General features: G+C 39.9%; 1 protein-coding gene across 1 annotated transcript in view; it reads left to right on the top strand.

Moving 5' to 3' along the window:
• IPO8 (importin 8) overlaps positions 1 to 7,121 on the top strand; it is a 71,791-nt gene extending 64,670 nt beyond the window's left edge. Inside the window, exons 23-25 of the mRNA XM_058558570.1 lie at positions 1,775 to 1,978; positions 4,105 to 4,221; positions 5,158 to 7,121. Coding sequence (XP_058414553.1) covers positions 1,775 to 1,978; positions 4,105 to 4,221; positions 5,158 to 5,255 — 419 coding nt within the window. The 3' untranslated portion in view covers positions 5,256 to 7,121. The remainder of the gene's footprint in view (positions 1 to 1,774; positions 1,979 to 4,104; positions 4,222 to 5,157) is intronic.
• Positions 7,122 to 17,776: the final 10,655 nt, after the last annotated feature.

Below are 17,776 nucleotides of genomic sequence, written 5' to 3' on the forward strand. Positions count from 1 at the left end.
ACTTAAATCATTTATTATTAAGCCCAATGAATGTTGTTACACGCTGGGAAATACATTTATAACAGAATTAAATGGTCTTGATAATAAGTTAGCAACCCAGTATTTCATTTTCTTGTTTGTGCCAATAGTCTCAGTGAAGGCAGCAGCCATGAATTAAAAGAACCATGAGATTAAGAGCAGAAGTGTGAGTACAGCAGATTAGTAGAGAGTGCCTGATTTTTTGTATAATGGTTCTTTGGTAACTCCTCATCAAACATTATAATTGGGAGATATTTGTGGTTTACATATTAATAAATTTAGAATAAAGGACATAAATGAAGGTGATTTGCTTAATCAAGAGTCAATAAGATTGTTAGAGTCAAGAACATTAGATCTTTATTTTATGGTATTGCAAAACTACTTGCTAGGGCCCAGGAAGTAACGTGGAGTTTTTCCTCTTCTGGTTAAAAACAGATACTTCTTTAACTGATAAAAATCAGAACTTTTCCTGGAAAACATACAGCTCTATTTTTGATGCTAAATTCTATGATTTCAGCATGTGTAGGTTTAAAACATTTTGCATTTAACTGGCATCATCCCAGTTTGTTCATATACGAGAATGGTACCCTTCCCCCGCCGCCAACACAAAGCATGTCTTCTAATTTTTTTGTTTTTCTGAATTCTTCGTAGGTCTTTTGTAGTAATGCTTCTTTACTAGAAGTTTTTTTTTTTTTTTTTTTTTTGGCTAAGTATGTGCCAACAATTGTAGAATTCTTTTTTTCTGTATGTGACAATGTTCTCTTTCTAATTTTTTGCTTTGCTCACTATTGGTTTATAACTAATATGACTTGAGGGATGTTTTCTGGTAATATTCCAGACTTCCTTGTTGAATTTCCTACTGAAGTATAGAATGATTAATTAGCAAAGGTATTTCTTGCTGTCTTTGTAATTATACCTTTGCCATATGTATGTGTAGGTGTGTGTAGGGGTGTGTGTGTATGTATATATATATTTTTTTCCATGTATGTGGTCAAAACTATGGTTTTTTGCCTTATCCCTAAAACTACCCTGCAGTTTAATCCAGGTGCTTCAGTATAGCGTGTTTTGTAGAACTAGTTTTAGATTAATATTGACTGGTTTGGGTTTACTCCAGGTTTTTCCTCTTAGGTTGCTTTTGTTCTGCATTTACTACCTTCTGGTTATTTACAGTTCTGGGCTAACTGCTTGGAACAGACCGACACTGAAAATAGAAACAGAATCCATGGTGATATACAAGTCAGCTGACAACTTTTCAACCTACATGAGGCTAACTATTTTTCCTTTACATTTCTATGTTTTTTTGTTTATATGAGCAGAAATAACCTTCTCATTTGAGACTTCTGAGCAGTTCATAACCAACTTAGTTAATTGTTAAGAGACCCAAATTCTCAGTGGGAGGTCATTGTTATTTAAAACATATCATTTTGTCTTATTTTTTGAAAGAAGTTAATTTGGGAATCTGTAGTTAAATAGTATTTTTATATGAATGAATGTGAGGCAGCCATAGCAAAACAGTAGTAATGTTCAGCTGGACCACAGATTTAAGAATAGTTGGAAATTGTTTTCAGTGAGGAGGATAAAGTCTTTTTCATTCTTGCAAACTGTAGTTAAGAAAAGGTTTATTTTTATAATTTTATATAAAATTATATGGTAGTTTTTCCATTTCCAGAATGTCATTTTATAATTTTTGTTTTCTTTATGGAATAATTTTATATTTTGTGTTTTGATTCCTTTTAAATAATTAATGGATTCACAGAGGAGATTTCAAGTGATGAAGAGGAGACGAATGTAACTGCTCAAGCAATGCAGTCAAATAATGGAAGAGGTGAAGACGAAGAGGAAGATGATGATGACTGGGATGAAGAAGTGTTGGAAGAGACTGCCCTTGAGGGATTTAGCACTCCACTGGACCTTGACAATAGTGTGGATGAATATCAGTTTTTTACACAAGCTCTGCTAAGTATGTCTTTACTCTCTGAATCTTCACATATTTTTTCTAAACTCTTTTTTCATTTCCGTGTGTTAGAAGTTGTTTTGGGATCTGCCCAAAATTGGTTTAGATTCCTTTAAAAAATTATATTTATTTTTATTATAGAAATCCCCAAACATACACAAAATGAGAGGGAATAGCACAATGAAACACCCATCACCCAGTTCCAGCAACCTTCATCATCATAAAGTGGCAGGGTGAGGCTTCAGGTTATCCTCACAAAAGTAATTTCAGGCAAGAGTGTCTGCATATATTGCTCATCCTCTGGGTAGAAATGGATAAGCATTTTTACGGAAAAGAATAAAGTATCTCACATATGTCGCTTAAAAATTGTGACCATAAACTTATTGGCAATTCACAATCCCTTTGGGAAGGAAGAGAGTCCAGCTGCCATAAGAGAGTAACTTTTTACTACATAAGCAATTTACCAATTTTGTACAGCAAAGGACGCTATAAATAGTTAAAGGACTCGTAAAAGATTGAGAGAAAATATTTGTCACATACATATCATAGGCTTAAGATCCACAGTTTACAAAGGCCTCCTCTAAATGAGTAAGACCAATAACCCAGTATAAAAATGAGAGATGTAAATGGAAAATTTATAGAATAAAAATAAATAAACCAATGAAAATATTTAGAAAATTATTATAAAGAAATTATACTGAAAAAAAATCCCACTAATATAAATCATTTGTTTTATAGTTACATATTATTTCTATGGTAATACCATACTTTACTTATTTCCACTGATGGACATATAAAAGTATTTTCAGTTTTTTTGCCATTATAAGCAATTAAATAAGTGAACATCCTTGTGTATAAAATATTGTTACTAACAAGACAATGCTAGTGTAATATATTGGCATTATTTAGTGTCGTTACAAATACAAAGATAAAATCACCTCTTTTATTGAAATTTAGCGGGAACTAGAGGTAGAGAGTACAGGGAATGATATTCCAAAGCATGGGGAAAATAAGAGCGTAAGTGTGGAGATGGGAATACAGAGGGTATGCTCTAAGGCAGTTGCTTCCAGACCTGGTATGCTTCATAATCAGCAAGGAAGCTTTTAGGTCTTGGGGGGGATCTCAGGATATGAATTTTGAAAATCCTCCTCAAGTGATAGGCAACCAGCTTTGGATCATCGTGTAGGGACCACTGTGTAAAGTCTGTGAAGTAATAAAATGGGACTGAATTGTACCAACCTTGAGTTCTGGACTGAGGTGGTCTTTATTTAATTGCCCATTGGCGTGTTGTTGAACGTTTTTCTGTAAAGAAGTGACCTCGGGGATGTAGTAGTTTTCCTCAGGGGAGTTATCGGATGATGATGTGCAAAAAGAACTGAAGGGGACTCGACTCAGGAACCAAGCATTAGGAGATTACTTTGTTAATTTAGGAGTAATAGGACCCTGGAGTGGGAGGATGGCATTCGATGGAAAGAAGCCTATAGGTGAAAGACTTCAAGAAAGCAGCAGAGACTTGGATGTGGACAGGGCATGGTTAAAGATGATAGGGATTTACAGTGGTTGACTAGGAGACTGATAGAACTAGTAATGGAAATGGGGAAATAAGGAGGGCTTGGGAGGTAAAATGTTCAATTTGATTTTGAGGTGAGCTATCCAAATGGAAAAGTCTGGAAAGCTTAGGGAATGGTTTTGCCTAAAGGTACAAAATTGAGTTCTTGGTATAAGAGCAGTGCTGAAGCTGCAGGTGGGATGAGAATTCCGGAGGAAAATGGTACCAAGTTGAGTACAGGGGTTTCCCAAGATCTGGATTTTAGGGAGCATTCATAGTTAGTAAAACTCCAAGACGAAGAGGAGATGGTGATGGAGGCAGAGAACTAGGCAAAGCAGAGATTTGGTGTCCTAACCTTCCTCTGATAGCCCCACATAGTTGGTACTAAAGTGAGTACTCAGGAATAATTCTTTGTTGGAATAAGTTTTATCACCTTGTGTTTATCATAGTACTGTTCTCTTGGTGTCTTACTGTCTGTGATCATTATAATTTGATCACATCACTTTTATTCTCTGAAATAATAATTGCCACTGGACTCCTTTATCTTTTCCTCCTTCCCCTATGCATCCCCAAAATGCAACAGCTGTGCAGAATCGGGATGCTGCCTGGTACCAACTGCTGATGGCACCGCTCAGTGAGGATCAGAGGAGGGCGCTGCAGGAGGTGTACACACTGGCAGAGCACCGGAGGACAGTGGCAGGTCAGCCGGGGTGATTTCCTGATTCGAGTGCGTGTGGAGGAGTGCCAATAGCCTTATTTTATCAGCCTGGTGGCACCTAAGTAACTTTTTAAAATTGTTAGAGGCCAACCTGTCAAGATAATAAGAAATTATGAGTATTGTATGATCTTTTTAATAACTCATGATATCTTAGCTCTGCAAAACACTGTGCATTAATATGTGTCTTTTAGTGGTGTTCTTATTCACATCCTTATCCTATTTTGGAGCCAAAGGTAAGACGTAAGGGTTGGTATGAGTCTTGCTGAGGGAGAGTTAATCAATTGGATCACCCACCTAAACTTCTTAACCACAGATGGACCAAAGGCATTTTATGAGTTCTTGCAAAGAGCTTATATTCCTGGAAATGAAATACTCTCCATTTCTATTTGTTGGGCTGTATGTGTTGGTGATTCTTTTTGATTTTCAGTTTTTAAACTGGAGAAATTATTTTATGCAGACATTATTATGGTCCCTCCTGGAAAATCAATGGAAAAGATTTTGTAATTAAAAAAAATATTTTAGTGGGAAACATCATGGAATAGGCATCTAGAGTTTAGAACCCAGGTTCTTCTGCGTAGACGTAGATTTTCAGTCCTGCACAGATTCTGTATCAGCCCTCCTGATGTGAGAGGTCTGAGCGTCCTTTCACCAGTAGACTGTGGAGCGGGCGGAACCCAACTTTGAAGCTTGTTTTCATTTCACTCATTTTTAGCAAATCGTTTTTCCATGATGGTAAACATAACTGCTTCCTGACATGGGTCTGTTAAAGGCCAATGCTCAGTTGGGCAGAGTAATTAATACCACGAGTCACATTCCTTCACAGTGCTAAGTATAAAGAATCTGGCTCCTTTGAGGTTGTTTCCAACCTTGTCACCTTAAATACTCTTTGTTTTTTCCCTTTCTCTCGGTGAATGCCAGAGGCAAAGAAGAAGATCGAACAACAGGGAGGCTTCACCTTTGAAAACAAAGGAGTCCTCTCGGCGTTTAACTTTGGGACTATGCCCAGCAACAACTGAAAGCAGGAACCTCAGCTGACCAAATGTCATCGCCACATTGTACTTCACCAGGCGAAGGTGAGGGTCGGGGAGGAGGAGGGACCGCTCCTGCTGTGCCAGTTACCGTCTGGCGCTAGGCAGCACTTTTATCCACTCTCCCCTTCCCCTTTGACCTTTCTCACCCTGAAATATATATTTTAAGCAGCTACTGTAATGTATGAAATTAAAGAAAAACAAAATCATTGGACTGAAAAGGACAAACATGCTCCAAAGGATGAACGACCAAGGTGGTTTTCGAGGCTTGGATTGATTGCACGTCTCAGGTTTTTGCCATGCAGAATCAATGGATTTATGCGGATAACAGTGCCTTCTGTTGTACATGAATTATCTGAAACATTTTTTTGGAGTGCATTGCAATTTTTTTTAAAGCATAAAACATATTTCTAGATATAATGTAAACCTTGGCTCTATGTTGACTTATTCTGCATTTTACTATGTGAATTTACTGTCAGGCAGTTAGCTACAAGTCGCTCTGGTTTCAAAAACATCACTGCTCCCCTTGCTCACCCTGCTGCTGGGGGCTTTCTTCAGGGGTTGTGAAATATGCACTGGCTCTGGTTTCTCATAAGATGTTTTGTGGCTTTCATAAGAAGTGTCTTATTCCCTCTTCCATCATATTTTTCAACCCTTCTGAAAGGGATGGTGTTTCTTTTGGAGTCAGCAAATATGAGTGTCAATTTCATTCGTAACCTGATAAGTTCAGGACTCAAAAATTTTTTGGCTGCAAGTGGCAGGGACTCTTTAGTCACTGGAATTAACGATAAGTCCCAGTATATTCTGAGTCTTGTACTTAATTTCGCAATGAATTGGTAATTGTCCTAAAGCACATTGAACTTCTAGGAGAAAGGTGCTGCATAAGCATGCTGTCTTTCTGGATGGGGGCTTGCGTTTTCAGTAACTTATCATTCCAGCTGTGTTGGACCCGGGTCCAAAACATTTTGTAACAATATTTTTTATCTGGGAAAAAGACCCAAATAACTTCTTGCTTTCTCACACATCTGAATTTCCTCCTACCTGATTCGTTCTAGTCTTTATTGTAGCTCAGTTTGGCTTCTTAGATCTTTCAAGGGTTGGGGATATTGGTCAGCTGCACTCTTAGATGTAAGACAGCCTATAGGGAATATTGCAGATGGAGGTTACAGCTGTTTTTCTGAACTGATTTGAGACCAGAACATAGACGATATTGTTTTCATTCAGTAAAGTGAAAATATATTTTCAGAACTTAATATATTACTGGATGTGACACAGTTTTCCATTTTTGCGAAATGTCTGCAGCTTCTATTTCTCATCAGTGGCTGGAGGAATTTTCTCCAGGTGCTTCCTATATTGCCATCCCTTGTTAATATTAACTCTTTTTAGAATTTTAGGTTATTTAAGTAGTTTTTACAGAAGTAGCCTAAGAAGCCATGAGTTTTGGAGTTAAATGATGCCCTGCTTTCCCCTGTCCTTCTCTTCCCAAGGCATTGATGCTGAATGTGCCAACTGGTGGTTAGAAGAGAAAGACGGCATTTGGGGAAATTTTAGATATCTTAAGCTTTGAAACTCTTCTTATTCTCCCCATGTCCCAAATGGTTTAATTTTAACATAAATAATATGCCTTCACACTGGATTGTAAAAGGCATGTAATTTTATTTTTGTGATGTATTGTCTTCTGCAGTATTAAAGGGAAAGAGGTGTTCATGTGTATCATCCTATCTTGTTTTTGAAGCCAGGGTAGTTGTATAATTTTGTTACCAGCAGTGCTAACCTGAATGTGATCTGGTTACCTTGGAAATGCAGGAACTTACATGAATGTACTGTAAAATAAAATGCGGAGTGATTCCCAGATTCTGAACTCTTCTGTGTGAAATGTTTTCTGAAATGTGGAGGTGCATTAGGCCAGTGATAAAAACCCATCAGTGTGTTTTGCTGACTTGTGGGGACCTGAGCAAGGCAGCCGTTGGTCTGGGAGGATAACAAGGGCCCATCAGGAGCAGCTGGAGAGTGGGGAGTGGTTGGGAGCTAGAGCCTGTCTCATCAACCATGGCATCCACGCAACAGAAGCTCTGAAAAAGCAAAGGGCCTTCAACCACATCAAGGCCTTGAAGGAAAGGAAAAGGTACTTGAAACCAAGCCATTTTCTGATGGGCCGCCGTCAGATTAGGAGCAGTCAAAACGATAAATGTTGTCCATCTTATTCTCAGTTACTTACCTAGTACCACAGTAAGCTCCTTTTCCCCACCTCTAATTTATGGTAAGACCACACTGAGCCAGTAAATTGTTAATCAGTGAAAATCCTAAGGCAGAAAACAATTATTTTAAATTCTGTCATTTAAGTAATATAATGAATTACAGTCCAGCTTTCTTTTCAGCAAGGGAGACTGGAAACTGTGATAAGTCCATGGAGGAAATCAAGGAAAACCTGGTCCTGTGATCAAAGACCACCAGAGTGTGTGTGTGAGTGTGTGTGTGTGTGTGTGCACGCGCGCACATGCATTTCATCTGTAAAAAAAATTATTCCAGATAAACCTTACACGGTAATCCTTCCTGTCCCCGTTTCACTCTCTCCATTGAGATCAGCATACAAGTGCTGACTCTGCGTGGGTTGGAAACTTCTTGGGCAGTCTGCTAGTGAGTAAGGCCACAAAATCAATGGACAAAGGGTTGGACTTTGCTTTAGGAAGGAGCACAAACACGAGGACAATTGTGGCTGATCCTGCAGCCAGGAGAGAGGCATGTATGCAACAGAAAGTGAGTGGCAGATTGGCGGGAGAGTCTGAGGCAGACAGCAGTGCTGGCATAGGGAGGAGAGGGCTGTGTCGTCGTGGGGAAGAGGGAGTGCAAGGCTCTGCCATCATGGAGGGAGGTGAGTGATGCACGTGCTCCCTGTAGGGCATATGAGAGGGAGTTCACCCTGGAGATCACCCAACTTGAAAAAGAGATTTCACAAGTAGATCGGTGCCTCTCAAGAGCTGGTAATTGGAGGCTGCCCAAAGGGTTTGGAATGTGTAGGGAGCAAAGAGCAACTCAGGCAGGAGTGACCTCATGGAGACTTTTTCCCAGAGGACCTCGTAGGGTATGAAGGGAAAACCTGGGGAGGATGAGAACCACACAGCAAGGCCTCATGGGCACCTCTCAGTGTGGCCCAGGGTCCCACCCCACAGCTCTTATTTAGAATGACCCACCATTCCTACTGTCTAGCCAGTGAGGACAGTCCCCTTAATGGTTCACCTTTGCAGTCGTTCTCTCCTGGGAACTTCTGCAGCTTGACCCTCACGTCTGCTGATTTCCAGACAGTCTGACTCCACTGGTCTCCTTTCTCCTTAAACACATCAGTGAATTAGAATTCCTTCAGAGCAGGTAATCTCCGGCCTTGGAGTTAGCTCCTTCCTGTTGTTTTTCACAGCACTTCTGTTTGTTTTGTTTTGCCTTGAATTGCTCATGCCACTGATTATAAGTTCAAGGGCAGAGACTGTGCTTTACATAGTATTTTGTACCACATTTTGTTTTCTTTATATATCTTGCATCTGGTGACCAAGCATGGTTAATATGAACAGATGAATGAAGGGATATTTGAGGTTCTGCCAATGAGCTTGGAGCTTAGAGGCATCTCAGAGACCACAGATAAGATCTCAGAGACAGGTAGGTTCCTGTGGAGGCACCTGGCTTTGGGAAGGAGAAGACACCTTTGCAGTAGCAGCAGCTGGAAGGTGAAGTAGATACATGCCCAAGGAGGTAAGATGGCGCCTGTGGACCCTGCGGTCCCTACTGATCTACTGGTTTCTAAATCCAGTGCACAGGTTTTATGTGCCACAACATTTGAGGCAAAAAATTTTTTTTCTTTGCTTTTTCTCTTCTTTCCTCCTACCCTTTACTTGATAAATTCCTCGCCACCTTCACTTTGGAACATAAATATTTTCTTAGAGACTCCTTTCTCCTCTTAGGATCCCTATGCCAACTTTGAATTATGTATCCCACTTACAATCAAATAATTGTGTAATATAGGCTTCTTGAGAGCCAAATCTGTGTCCTACTTACTACTGAAACCTAGCACCCAGGTAGTGCTTTGCTTATGGTGGTTTTATTATTGGTAGCCTGCATGTTCCAGAACCCTCCAAAGGAAGACTCTCTGGTAATAGCTAGATTGGAGAGGTCAGTGGGACTTAAAATATCCCACTTGAATTATTTATTTGCTCAATTATAGTCAAACAAATATCTAAAGAAGGCCAATAATTTGGTTTCCTCTTTAATCTAGTGATATTTACATATTTGCTCAACATTTATTTGGTGGAGTCAGAAACTGATTTTTAATTGATAAAATGTGTATACTTCTATTTTCAAAATAAAAAATTTATTATATGCATTTATTACACACAGTTTTTCAAACCACGTAACTCAGTATTGGTCATTTCCAATAAGCAAAACTGCAAATTCCATTTCATAATCTTTAGCTCCCTGTGGTTGCTGATGTCAAACAGCACTCAGCTGGGTGGTTCAGGATTGGTGGCATTTTCACATAAAACAAAAGGTTCCACGTTGGTAAATACCAGCAAGAAGCGTTTATTTCTTCACGAGGATGTTGTCGACTTTGGTGGGAACAAGACCAGTTTTTATTTCACTAGTTAAATGAGAAGTTGTGTTTGGAAACTTTCATTACCTTGCCCCGTATTTCCAATGTATTCCCGTGAGGTGTTAGCTCTCCTTACAGCTGTGCTCCATCCTGGCCACCCCCCCAGCCGACTAGTCCCTTAATGGGGTTGTGGTCGGGCAGTATAGCCAGAGATTCTCTGAAGACAGAAACAAATAAGCAGATGTTTACTCTCTCAATGTGCCTACATCCGACAGGCTTTCAGCCTCTTCTCTCAACCCAGGTTTAAAGAATATGATGTAAGCTAAACCAGCTGCTACCGCCAGGTGATGCCTTTTCCCTTCCTCCTCTTTGATATCCCACCACCTATGTTAATCCTCACCAGTGGTTGTCCTTCGTTTGGCTGCTCTGTTACAGGCTGTGGTAAGCAGAATAATGACCACTCGCCCTCCCCCAACATGTTTAAATTCAAATGCCCAGAACTTGTCAATATGTAACCTTACATAGCAAAGGGGAATTAGGGTTTCAGATAGAACTCATTTTGATGATCAGCTGATCTTAAGATATGGAGCATATCCTGGGTTATTCAAGTGTGCCCAGTGTAATCACAGTGTTCCTTAAAGGCAGAAGAGAAGATCCGAGTGATGAGATATGAGAAGGACTGAAGCCGTCATTGCTAGCTTTGAAGGTGGAGGAAAGGGGCCAAGAGCCAACGAATGCCGGTGGCCTCTAGAAGCTGGAGAAGGCAAGGAGATGGATTCTTTCCTAGAGCCTCCAGAAAGGAATGCAGCCCTGCCAACACCTTGATTTTAGCCCAAAGAGACCCATCTGGGACTTCTGATCTCTAGAGCTGCAATAAATCTGTGTGTTTTAAGCCCTCAAGTTTATGGTAATTTCTTACAGCAGCAATAGAAGGCTAATACTCACACCCTGGGGGCGGGGGTGGGGGCAGAGGCAGGTGCCGGAGAAGTTTCAACTTTGAAGACCAAAATGTTGATTAATATTTTGGGCTGGACATTTTAATTTTTAAATCAAGATCATGTTTTCAGTATCAAGTGATTGTGGGGCTTTTTATTACCTAAGAGTGATCAGAAAATCATTGGGTCTGCTGGGTGTTTTCCTCTAAAAACGGGGAAAAACTTTTGCCAGTGGATAAAATTTAAAGAGCAAGTGGAAGGTAAACATAAATGTGCATTTTGATTATATCCCGTGGGTTGTGATTGTTTAATATACTTCTTATATTAGTATAGTACCTAAACTAGTGTCAAATATTATCTTTTTTTTGGGGAGGACGATTAGCCCTGAGCTAACATCTGTTGCCCATCCCCCTCTTTTTGCTGAGGAAGATTGGCCCTGGGCTAACATCCATGCCCATCTTCCTCTACTTTATATGTGGGATGCCACCACAGCACGGCTTGACAAGTGGTGCATAGGTCCACAGCCAGGATCTGAACATGCAAACCCCTGGCCGCTGAAGAGGAGCGCACAAACCCAACCACTATGCCACCATGCTGGCCCCTCAAATATTATCTTTTAAATTTAATATATTCACTCAGCAAATACCTCTTGGTTCCTGACATTTTCTGAGCCTCATTTGTGACCTTCCTTTGAGTTCTGTGAGAAACTAAGATTTTTTCCATTATATTCCTTTTTTACTTAAGTTAGCTAGCGCTGGTTGCTGTTAGTTGCAACTAAGAAGGCTAACTGGTGTAGGAAACAAACTAGCACTTTGCATCTAGAGAGTTATGTGACTCCAGGTGGATTACTTTTCTCTGCTTCTGGTAGCCAGCCTCCAAGATGGCCCCAGTGAGCCTTGCTATCCCTTGTATTGTTCCCGCTCGCATTGTGCTACGGTTGGATCGTGAGATCAATAGCATACAGGAGAAGTTATGGCGTGTCATTTCCAAGATTAGATTATAAAACACTGTGACTTACCTCTTGGGTGCGTTCTCCCTCCCTCATTCACTTGACATTTGCTCTGGTGGAAGCCGTGTCATGAGCAGCACTATGCAGAGGCCCGCCTGGAGAGGAACTGAAGCCTCCTGCCCATAGACACGTGATTGAATTAGGAAGTAGATGCTTTAAGCCTTGTCAAGTTTTCAGAGACTGCAGGCTGGGCTGCCAGCTTGACTACAGCCTCCTGAGGGACCCTAAATCATAATCATCCACTAAGCCACTCCTGGATTCCTGACTCAGAAACTCTGTGAGATAATAAATGATTGGTGTTTTTAGCTGCTAAGGTTGGTGACAATTTGTTATGCTGCTATAGATAACTAATATGTTATCTATAGCATATCTATAATAATATAGATAACTAATATAACTATAGATAACTTAATAACTAACTGTTCATTAAGACTCTCCTATACTTTGCAGTATGAATAAAGGCAACACACCCTGAATTCCTAGGAAAACAATCCGATATTACCCATATGACAACACTGGAGAGGGAATGCTGGCCTCTGATATGAGGCAGAACTAGATAATCGCCAAGATTCCTCCTCACCCCAAGATTCTGTAATAGGTTGAAACTGAAGAGTAAATATAACTGAATTTCCCTAAAATAGTCTAGATTGTCTACTTTCAAACTAAGCTATATCTAAAAACAGATATGACAAAATCTGTAGCTTAGATTCAGTTTACATCTTGTTTACAGATGTGAGGCATTTGTTCCCAGGAACTATCATTTATTTTTATTTTCAGTCAGCTTTACATTTTAATATGCAAAACTTCCTACAAATGAAAAGCCACGATGTAATTTATAGGCTGTATTTTTATGGGTATAAAACACCATTTGCAACCATGGCTGAATTAATTTTTTACATATTCAGGCATTATCTTGAGTTACACTGACTCAGTGGGCCAGCTCTACTAACTCATGCAATCGAGAAGGTTCTTCAACAGATTGGTTTAATGTGTATGACGAACTTGCACAGCTGGAAAGCTATATTTTTTTCTCTTTCAAAAGTATTCACAATCCTGGACAGGCCTCTCTGCCCTTGAGCTCTATTTTTGCCATCTCATGTTTATATTCAACTTGGAAATCTGATTTTCAGAGATATCTGGAGTTAGAATTGACTGTGGGGTTTAAACACAGAATAGGATTGCTTCTGTAATGTAATAACACAGACATTTACCTCTCTAGGTCTTTTGTTGAGCTGTCACTTGGCGATGGTTATTTGGTGACACTGTTAATTTTATTTTGCCCTGCAGAGAACCACTAAATTAGAGTAATGGATTATGCTGTCAATCTGGTTTCACAGACCCTCTATGAGATATTGTATTGGAATGAAATCAACATAGTCCAGTTGTACTAACTGTGATTAGCAGTATACCCTAATAATTGAAGAGCTATGTTTTAAAAATGCTGTAAAGTGTATTTCTTTATGGTGGATCTATTTTCCCACTGCATGCTTTTATAAGATTGTAAATGTGGTCTACAGGGTAATTTATTTTATTTATTTATGTTTTGGTGAGGAAGCTTAGCCCTGAGCTAACATCTGTTGCCAATCCTCCTCTTTTTGCTGAGGAAGATTGGCTCTGGGCTAACATATGTGCCCATTTTCCTGTACTTTATATGTGGGATGCCTGCCACAGCCTGGCTCGATAAGCAGTGCGTAGGTCTGCAGCCGGGATCTGAACCTGTGAACCCCAGGTCGCCGAAGCAGAGCGTGGGAACTTAACCACTACACCACCGGGCTGGCCCTTCAGGGTAATTTTTAATTTATGACAATTTCAAAGCAAAGATTAAGTATGGAGTTTAAAAGCATTTGATTATATATATATAATCTATCTATATACATTATATAGTGTATATGTATATACACTATATAATCTATATACATACACACATACTATATACATATACATACACACGTGTAAAGAACACAGTGGGAAAATAGGTCTCTCTCTATACATAGATAGGATATTGTATCTATCTATCATCTATCTATTATTTATCTATCTATTGAGAGTCTTAAAAAAATTTAATGGAGTGTGTCAGGGAGGAAAAACATTTCCTCTATCCTCTTATGCTCAGTAACTGGGGCCTTGAGAATTAAACTAATAACAGACAGATTAACAGGAGAAAAAATATGCAATTTTTAATTAATGTGCATGGGAGTGAAACTCAAAGAAGTGGTTAGACTTAGGGGCTTATATACCATTTTAACAAAGGAAAGGAGGTTTGGGCCTCAAGGGACGATAAATCATTGGCGAGTGACTAGGAAGAACATGGAGAGCTAATGGAAGAGAAGTGTTATTTTAGGAAGGTCTGTTTATGCAAACTCGCCTCGGTGTTGACGGCCCATCTCCGGTGATAAGAGTTCCTCTTTCCTCCAAGTGGTGGTGGGGCACAGCTTCACAAAGGGAAATTTATGCCTGGCTTTCAGGTAGACAAGGGGAGGACAGAGAACTCTTCCTGCATCTGTTGATTCTCAATTGCCTTCTGCTCAAAAGAATCCTTATACCTAAGTGGCGTATTGTGGAGTGGCATATCCTGATCCCCTTCAAGTGAATGCACCTTTGCATAATTCTGCTCTTTTGAAAGCTGTAGAAACGTACAGAAGTCACAAGAAATAGAGAAAGAAACTTCATTCATTAAGGGAGAGTTTCTAAAAGTCAATAAATAAGAATACGGAAGTGAGCTGGACCATGGCCAGCTCCCGCCTGTGCCCACGCCCACTGGACAAGCAGGGGAGGGGCCGTCGGGCAGTTGACCTTCACCCTGGGGCCACGTTCACGCTCTGTCACCAATACCAGGCAGAAGAAGGCTGACTATTTTGGTCCCCAGAATTTCGAAAACTATTTTTACCCACACAAATTTCTTGATTCTCTGTAAAACATTCTAGAATTCTTACCTCCTAGTGTGTCCTTCCTTGCCTTTAAAAAGAACACTTATGAGTCAACATGCCATTTCAATGTCATTGACACCATTTTTGTCAAGGTTTGTGCTTCATCATGCTCATTTATTTCCCCCTTTGACTTCTAATTTTTCTTTAGATTCCTCTTTATCTCACTCTCCTCTTATCTGAAAATTTAGCTTGTATTAGAAACCTACCAAGTGTATGTGCCAAATTCATTAAATACCTACTAGAGTTTTAGAGACAGAATGATTCTTAGTCTGAGTATTTTGACCATTAAGAATAAAAGAAAAGGCCGGCCCTGTGGCTTGGTGGTTGAGTGCGTGCGCTGCGATGCTGGTGGCCCGGGTTCGGATCCCGGGTGCGCATCGAGGCACCGCTTCTCCGTTCATCCTGGGGCCGAGTCCCACATACAGCAACTGGAAGGATGTGCAGCTACGACACGCGACTATCCGCTGGGGCCTTGGGGGGAAAAAATAAAATAAATAAAATCAAAAAAAAAAAAAAAAGAATAAAAGAAAGAAAAGATAGAGGGAGAAGAGCCTGCCACTTTTTCTCAGTAACTGTAGAACATAGCCAATAAGAGATCATACTGATAGCCCTGAAGACAAAAAATGAAGTTGAGTTAATCATCTTATATTAGTCAGTGTTCTCCAGAGAAGCAGAACCAATAGGAGATATACAGAGAGAGAGGGAGAAGGAAAGAGAGGGAGAGGGGTTATAAGATAAGGAATTGGCTCACACGATTGTGGAGGCTGAGAAGTCTCACGATCTGCCTTCCGAAAGCTGGAGACCCAGGAGAGCCAATGGTGTAAGTTCCGGTCTGAGTGCAGAAGACCAACATCCCAGCTCAAAAATGGGCAGAGTGAACGAATTCTCCCTTCCTCCACCTTTTTGTTGTATTTAGCCCCTCAATGGTCTGGATGATGCCCACTCACATGTGGGAGGGCAATCTGCTTTACTCAGTCTGCAGATTCAAATACTAATCTCATCCAGAAACACCCTCACAGACACACCCAGAAATACCGTTTGATCAGACATGTGGGCACCTCATGGTCTTGTCAAGTTGCCACGTAAAATGAACCATCACTTCTCTGTTCATTAATGCATCTCACTGTTAGGATCTTAACATGAAGTGGAGAGAAAAAACATGGAAGAAGTTTGTCCATGATAAACATGCTAGAAGAACTCCTGCCGGATGATTTGAATTTTTAAAAGTTTAATATTTTAGACATAAAAAGGGATTAGAAGGACTTCTTCCTTTGGAAGCTAAAAGCTGCTATCAACTTGACAGCAGTTCAAGAAAACAACTTGAAGATATCAATCATTTGGTTATCTTTGTTTTTGTTTCCAAAATTGCAGATGATCTTTGTGGCCTGAGACTCTTGGAAAACCGCCAATTTCTGTTTTGATTTTTATGAAAATCAAAATCAAAGGAGGGGGCCGGCCTGGTGGCGCAAGCGGTTAAGTGCGCGCGCTCCGCTGCGGCGGCCCGGGGTTCGCTGGTTCGGATCCCGGGCGCGCACCGAAGTACTGCTTGGTAAGCCATGCTGTGGCGGCGTCCCATATAAAGTGGAGGAAGATAGGCACCGATGTTAGCCCAGGGCCGTCTTCCTCAGCAAAAAAAAAAAAAGAGGAGGATTGGCGGATGTTAGCTCAGGGCTGATCTCCTCACAAAAAAAAAAAAAAAAAAAAAAAAAAAAAAAAAAAATCAAAGGAGGAAAGGTAAATGATCGTATTTTTGGTCATAGAAATTAAGCCACAATTTTATAGTAATCACTTATCAAGGAACAGTTTCACATTCTCCATTTAGAACATTAGTCAAACTGAATGATTCTCTGTTTTATAGGCTCTTTATTATTTTTAATATTATTATTATTAGATATTACTAATTAATTGTTAGCCAAAGTTGTTCAGGGAGGATAAAGGTAATTTTTCACCTAACAGTTTAGGAAATCTGAGTCTGTGTTTAGTTCCTGATTTTGACACTGGCTTGTTAGGAGATTCCTTATCTGTAGAACAGGGATTTGTAGAGGGAGGCCTGCGGCTGCCTTGGGGAACTGTGTCCTCATAGCCATGAGTCTGACATTTTATAAAAGGAGAATTGTCTTTATTCTTAGTTTCTAAATTTTTTCACTTTATAATTTAGAATAAAAAGCAGGCAGAAAGGAAAAAGAGGGTGATTAGGCAAAAAATATTTTATACTTCATTTTTAAAACCAAGTTGTGTTGTTTTATATTTACAAAAATGCTATGTTCTTCAAAGGGATTATGGTTCTTGAAAAATAGTATAGCTGCGCCTCAGATCACACTATAAAAATTCAGGAAACTACAATCATAAAGGAGCTGAAAAATGAGACACTTAGAAGATGTCGCTTAGGAGCAAAAGCAGGTTGAAATTTTAAAACTAGTTGCCTGGGAAACTGATGACTGGGTCTGGGGGTGAGGTGGCCATAACTGGGATTATTGATGAGGTTGTTATGTTCCTAAACCTCTATCACCTCCTATGGTGAATATAATTTTTTTCCCCTTATGCTAGGCTATAAAGAGGGAAAGGAATTTTGAAGGGCAAGGTGGGCCTTGTCCCTGAGAGATGAGAAGGTAAAAGTTGCCAGCGCTCCAGGTAATTCGCAGAGGAGCGGATGGCAGCTGGGAAGGTTGGCATGGAAAGCTTGGCTGCTTCCACTGCTCCTACTTCTAACACGTACTTAGGGAAAACTCTGCATACCTCTCCTTAACAAGCTCCTCTGTCTATGTTTGTTTCTCTTGATTGTTAGTCATGTGGTTCTTTGCATGCTCTGTAATTTATTATTTAATACTGGAAATTGTGTAAAAAAAATAGAGGCTCCAGATGATGATGCCTTTCCATGGAGAAAGTTCAAATTGTTCTCTAAGAAAATAGAGTGGGAGAAGGAAGAACTCATTTTAATTTTTTTTTTTTTTTTTTTTTTTTTTGTGAGGAGATCAGCTCTGTGCTAACATCTGCCAATCTTCCTCTTTTTTTGCTGAGGAAGACTGGCCCTGGGCTAACATCTGTGCCCATCTTCCTCTACT

This window comes from Diceros bicornis, chromosome 17 (genome assembly GCF_020826845.1).
Source record: "Diceros bicornis minor isolate mBicDic1 chromosome 17, mDicBic1.mat.cur, whole genome shotgun sequence".
Classification (NCBI taxonomy): Eukaryota; Metazoa; Chordata; class Mammalia; order Perissodactyla; family Rhinocerotidae; genus Diceros; species Diceros bicornis.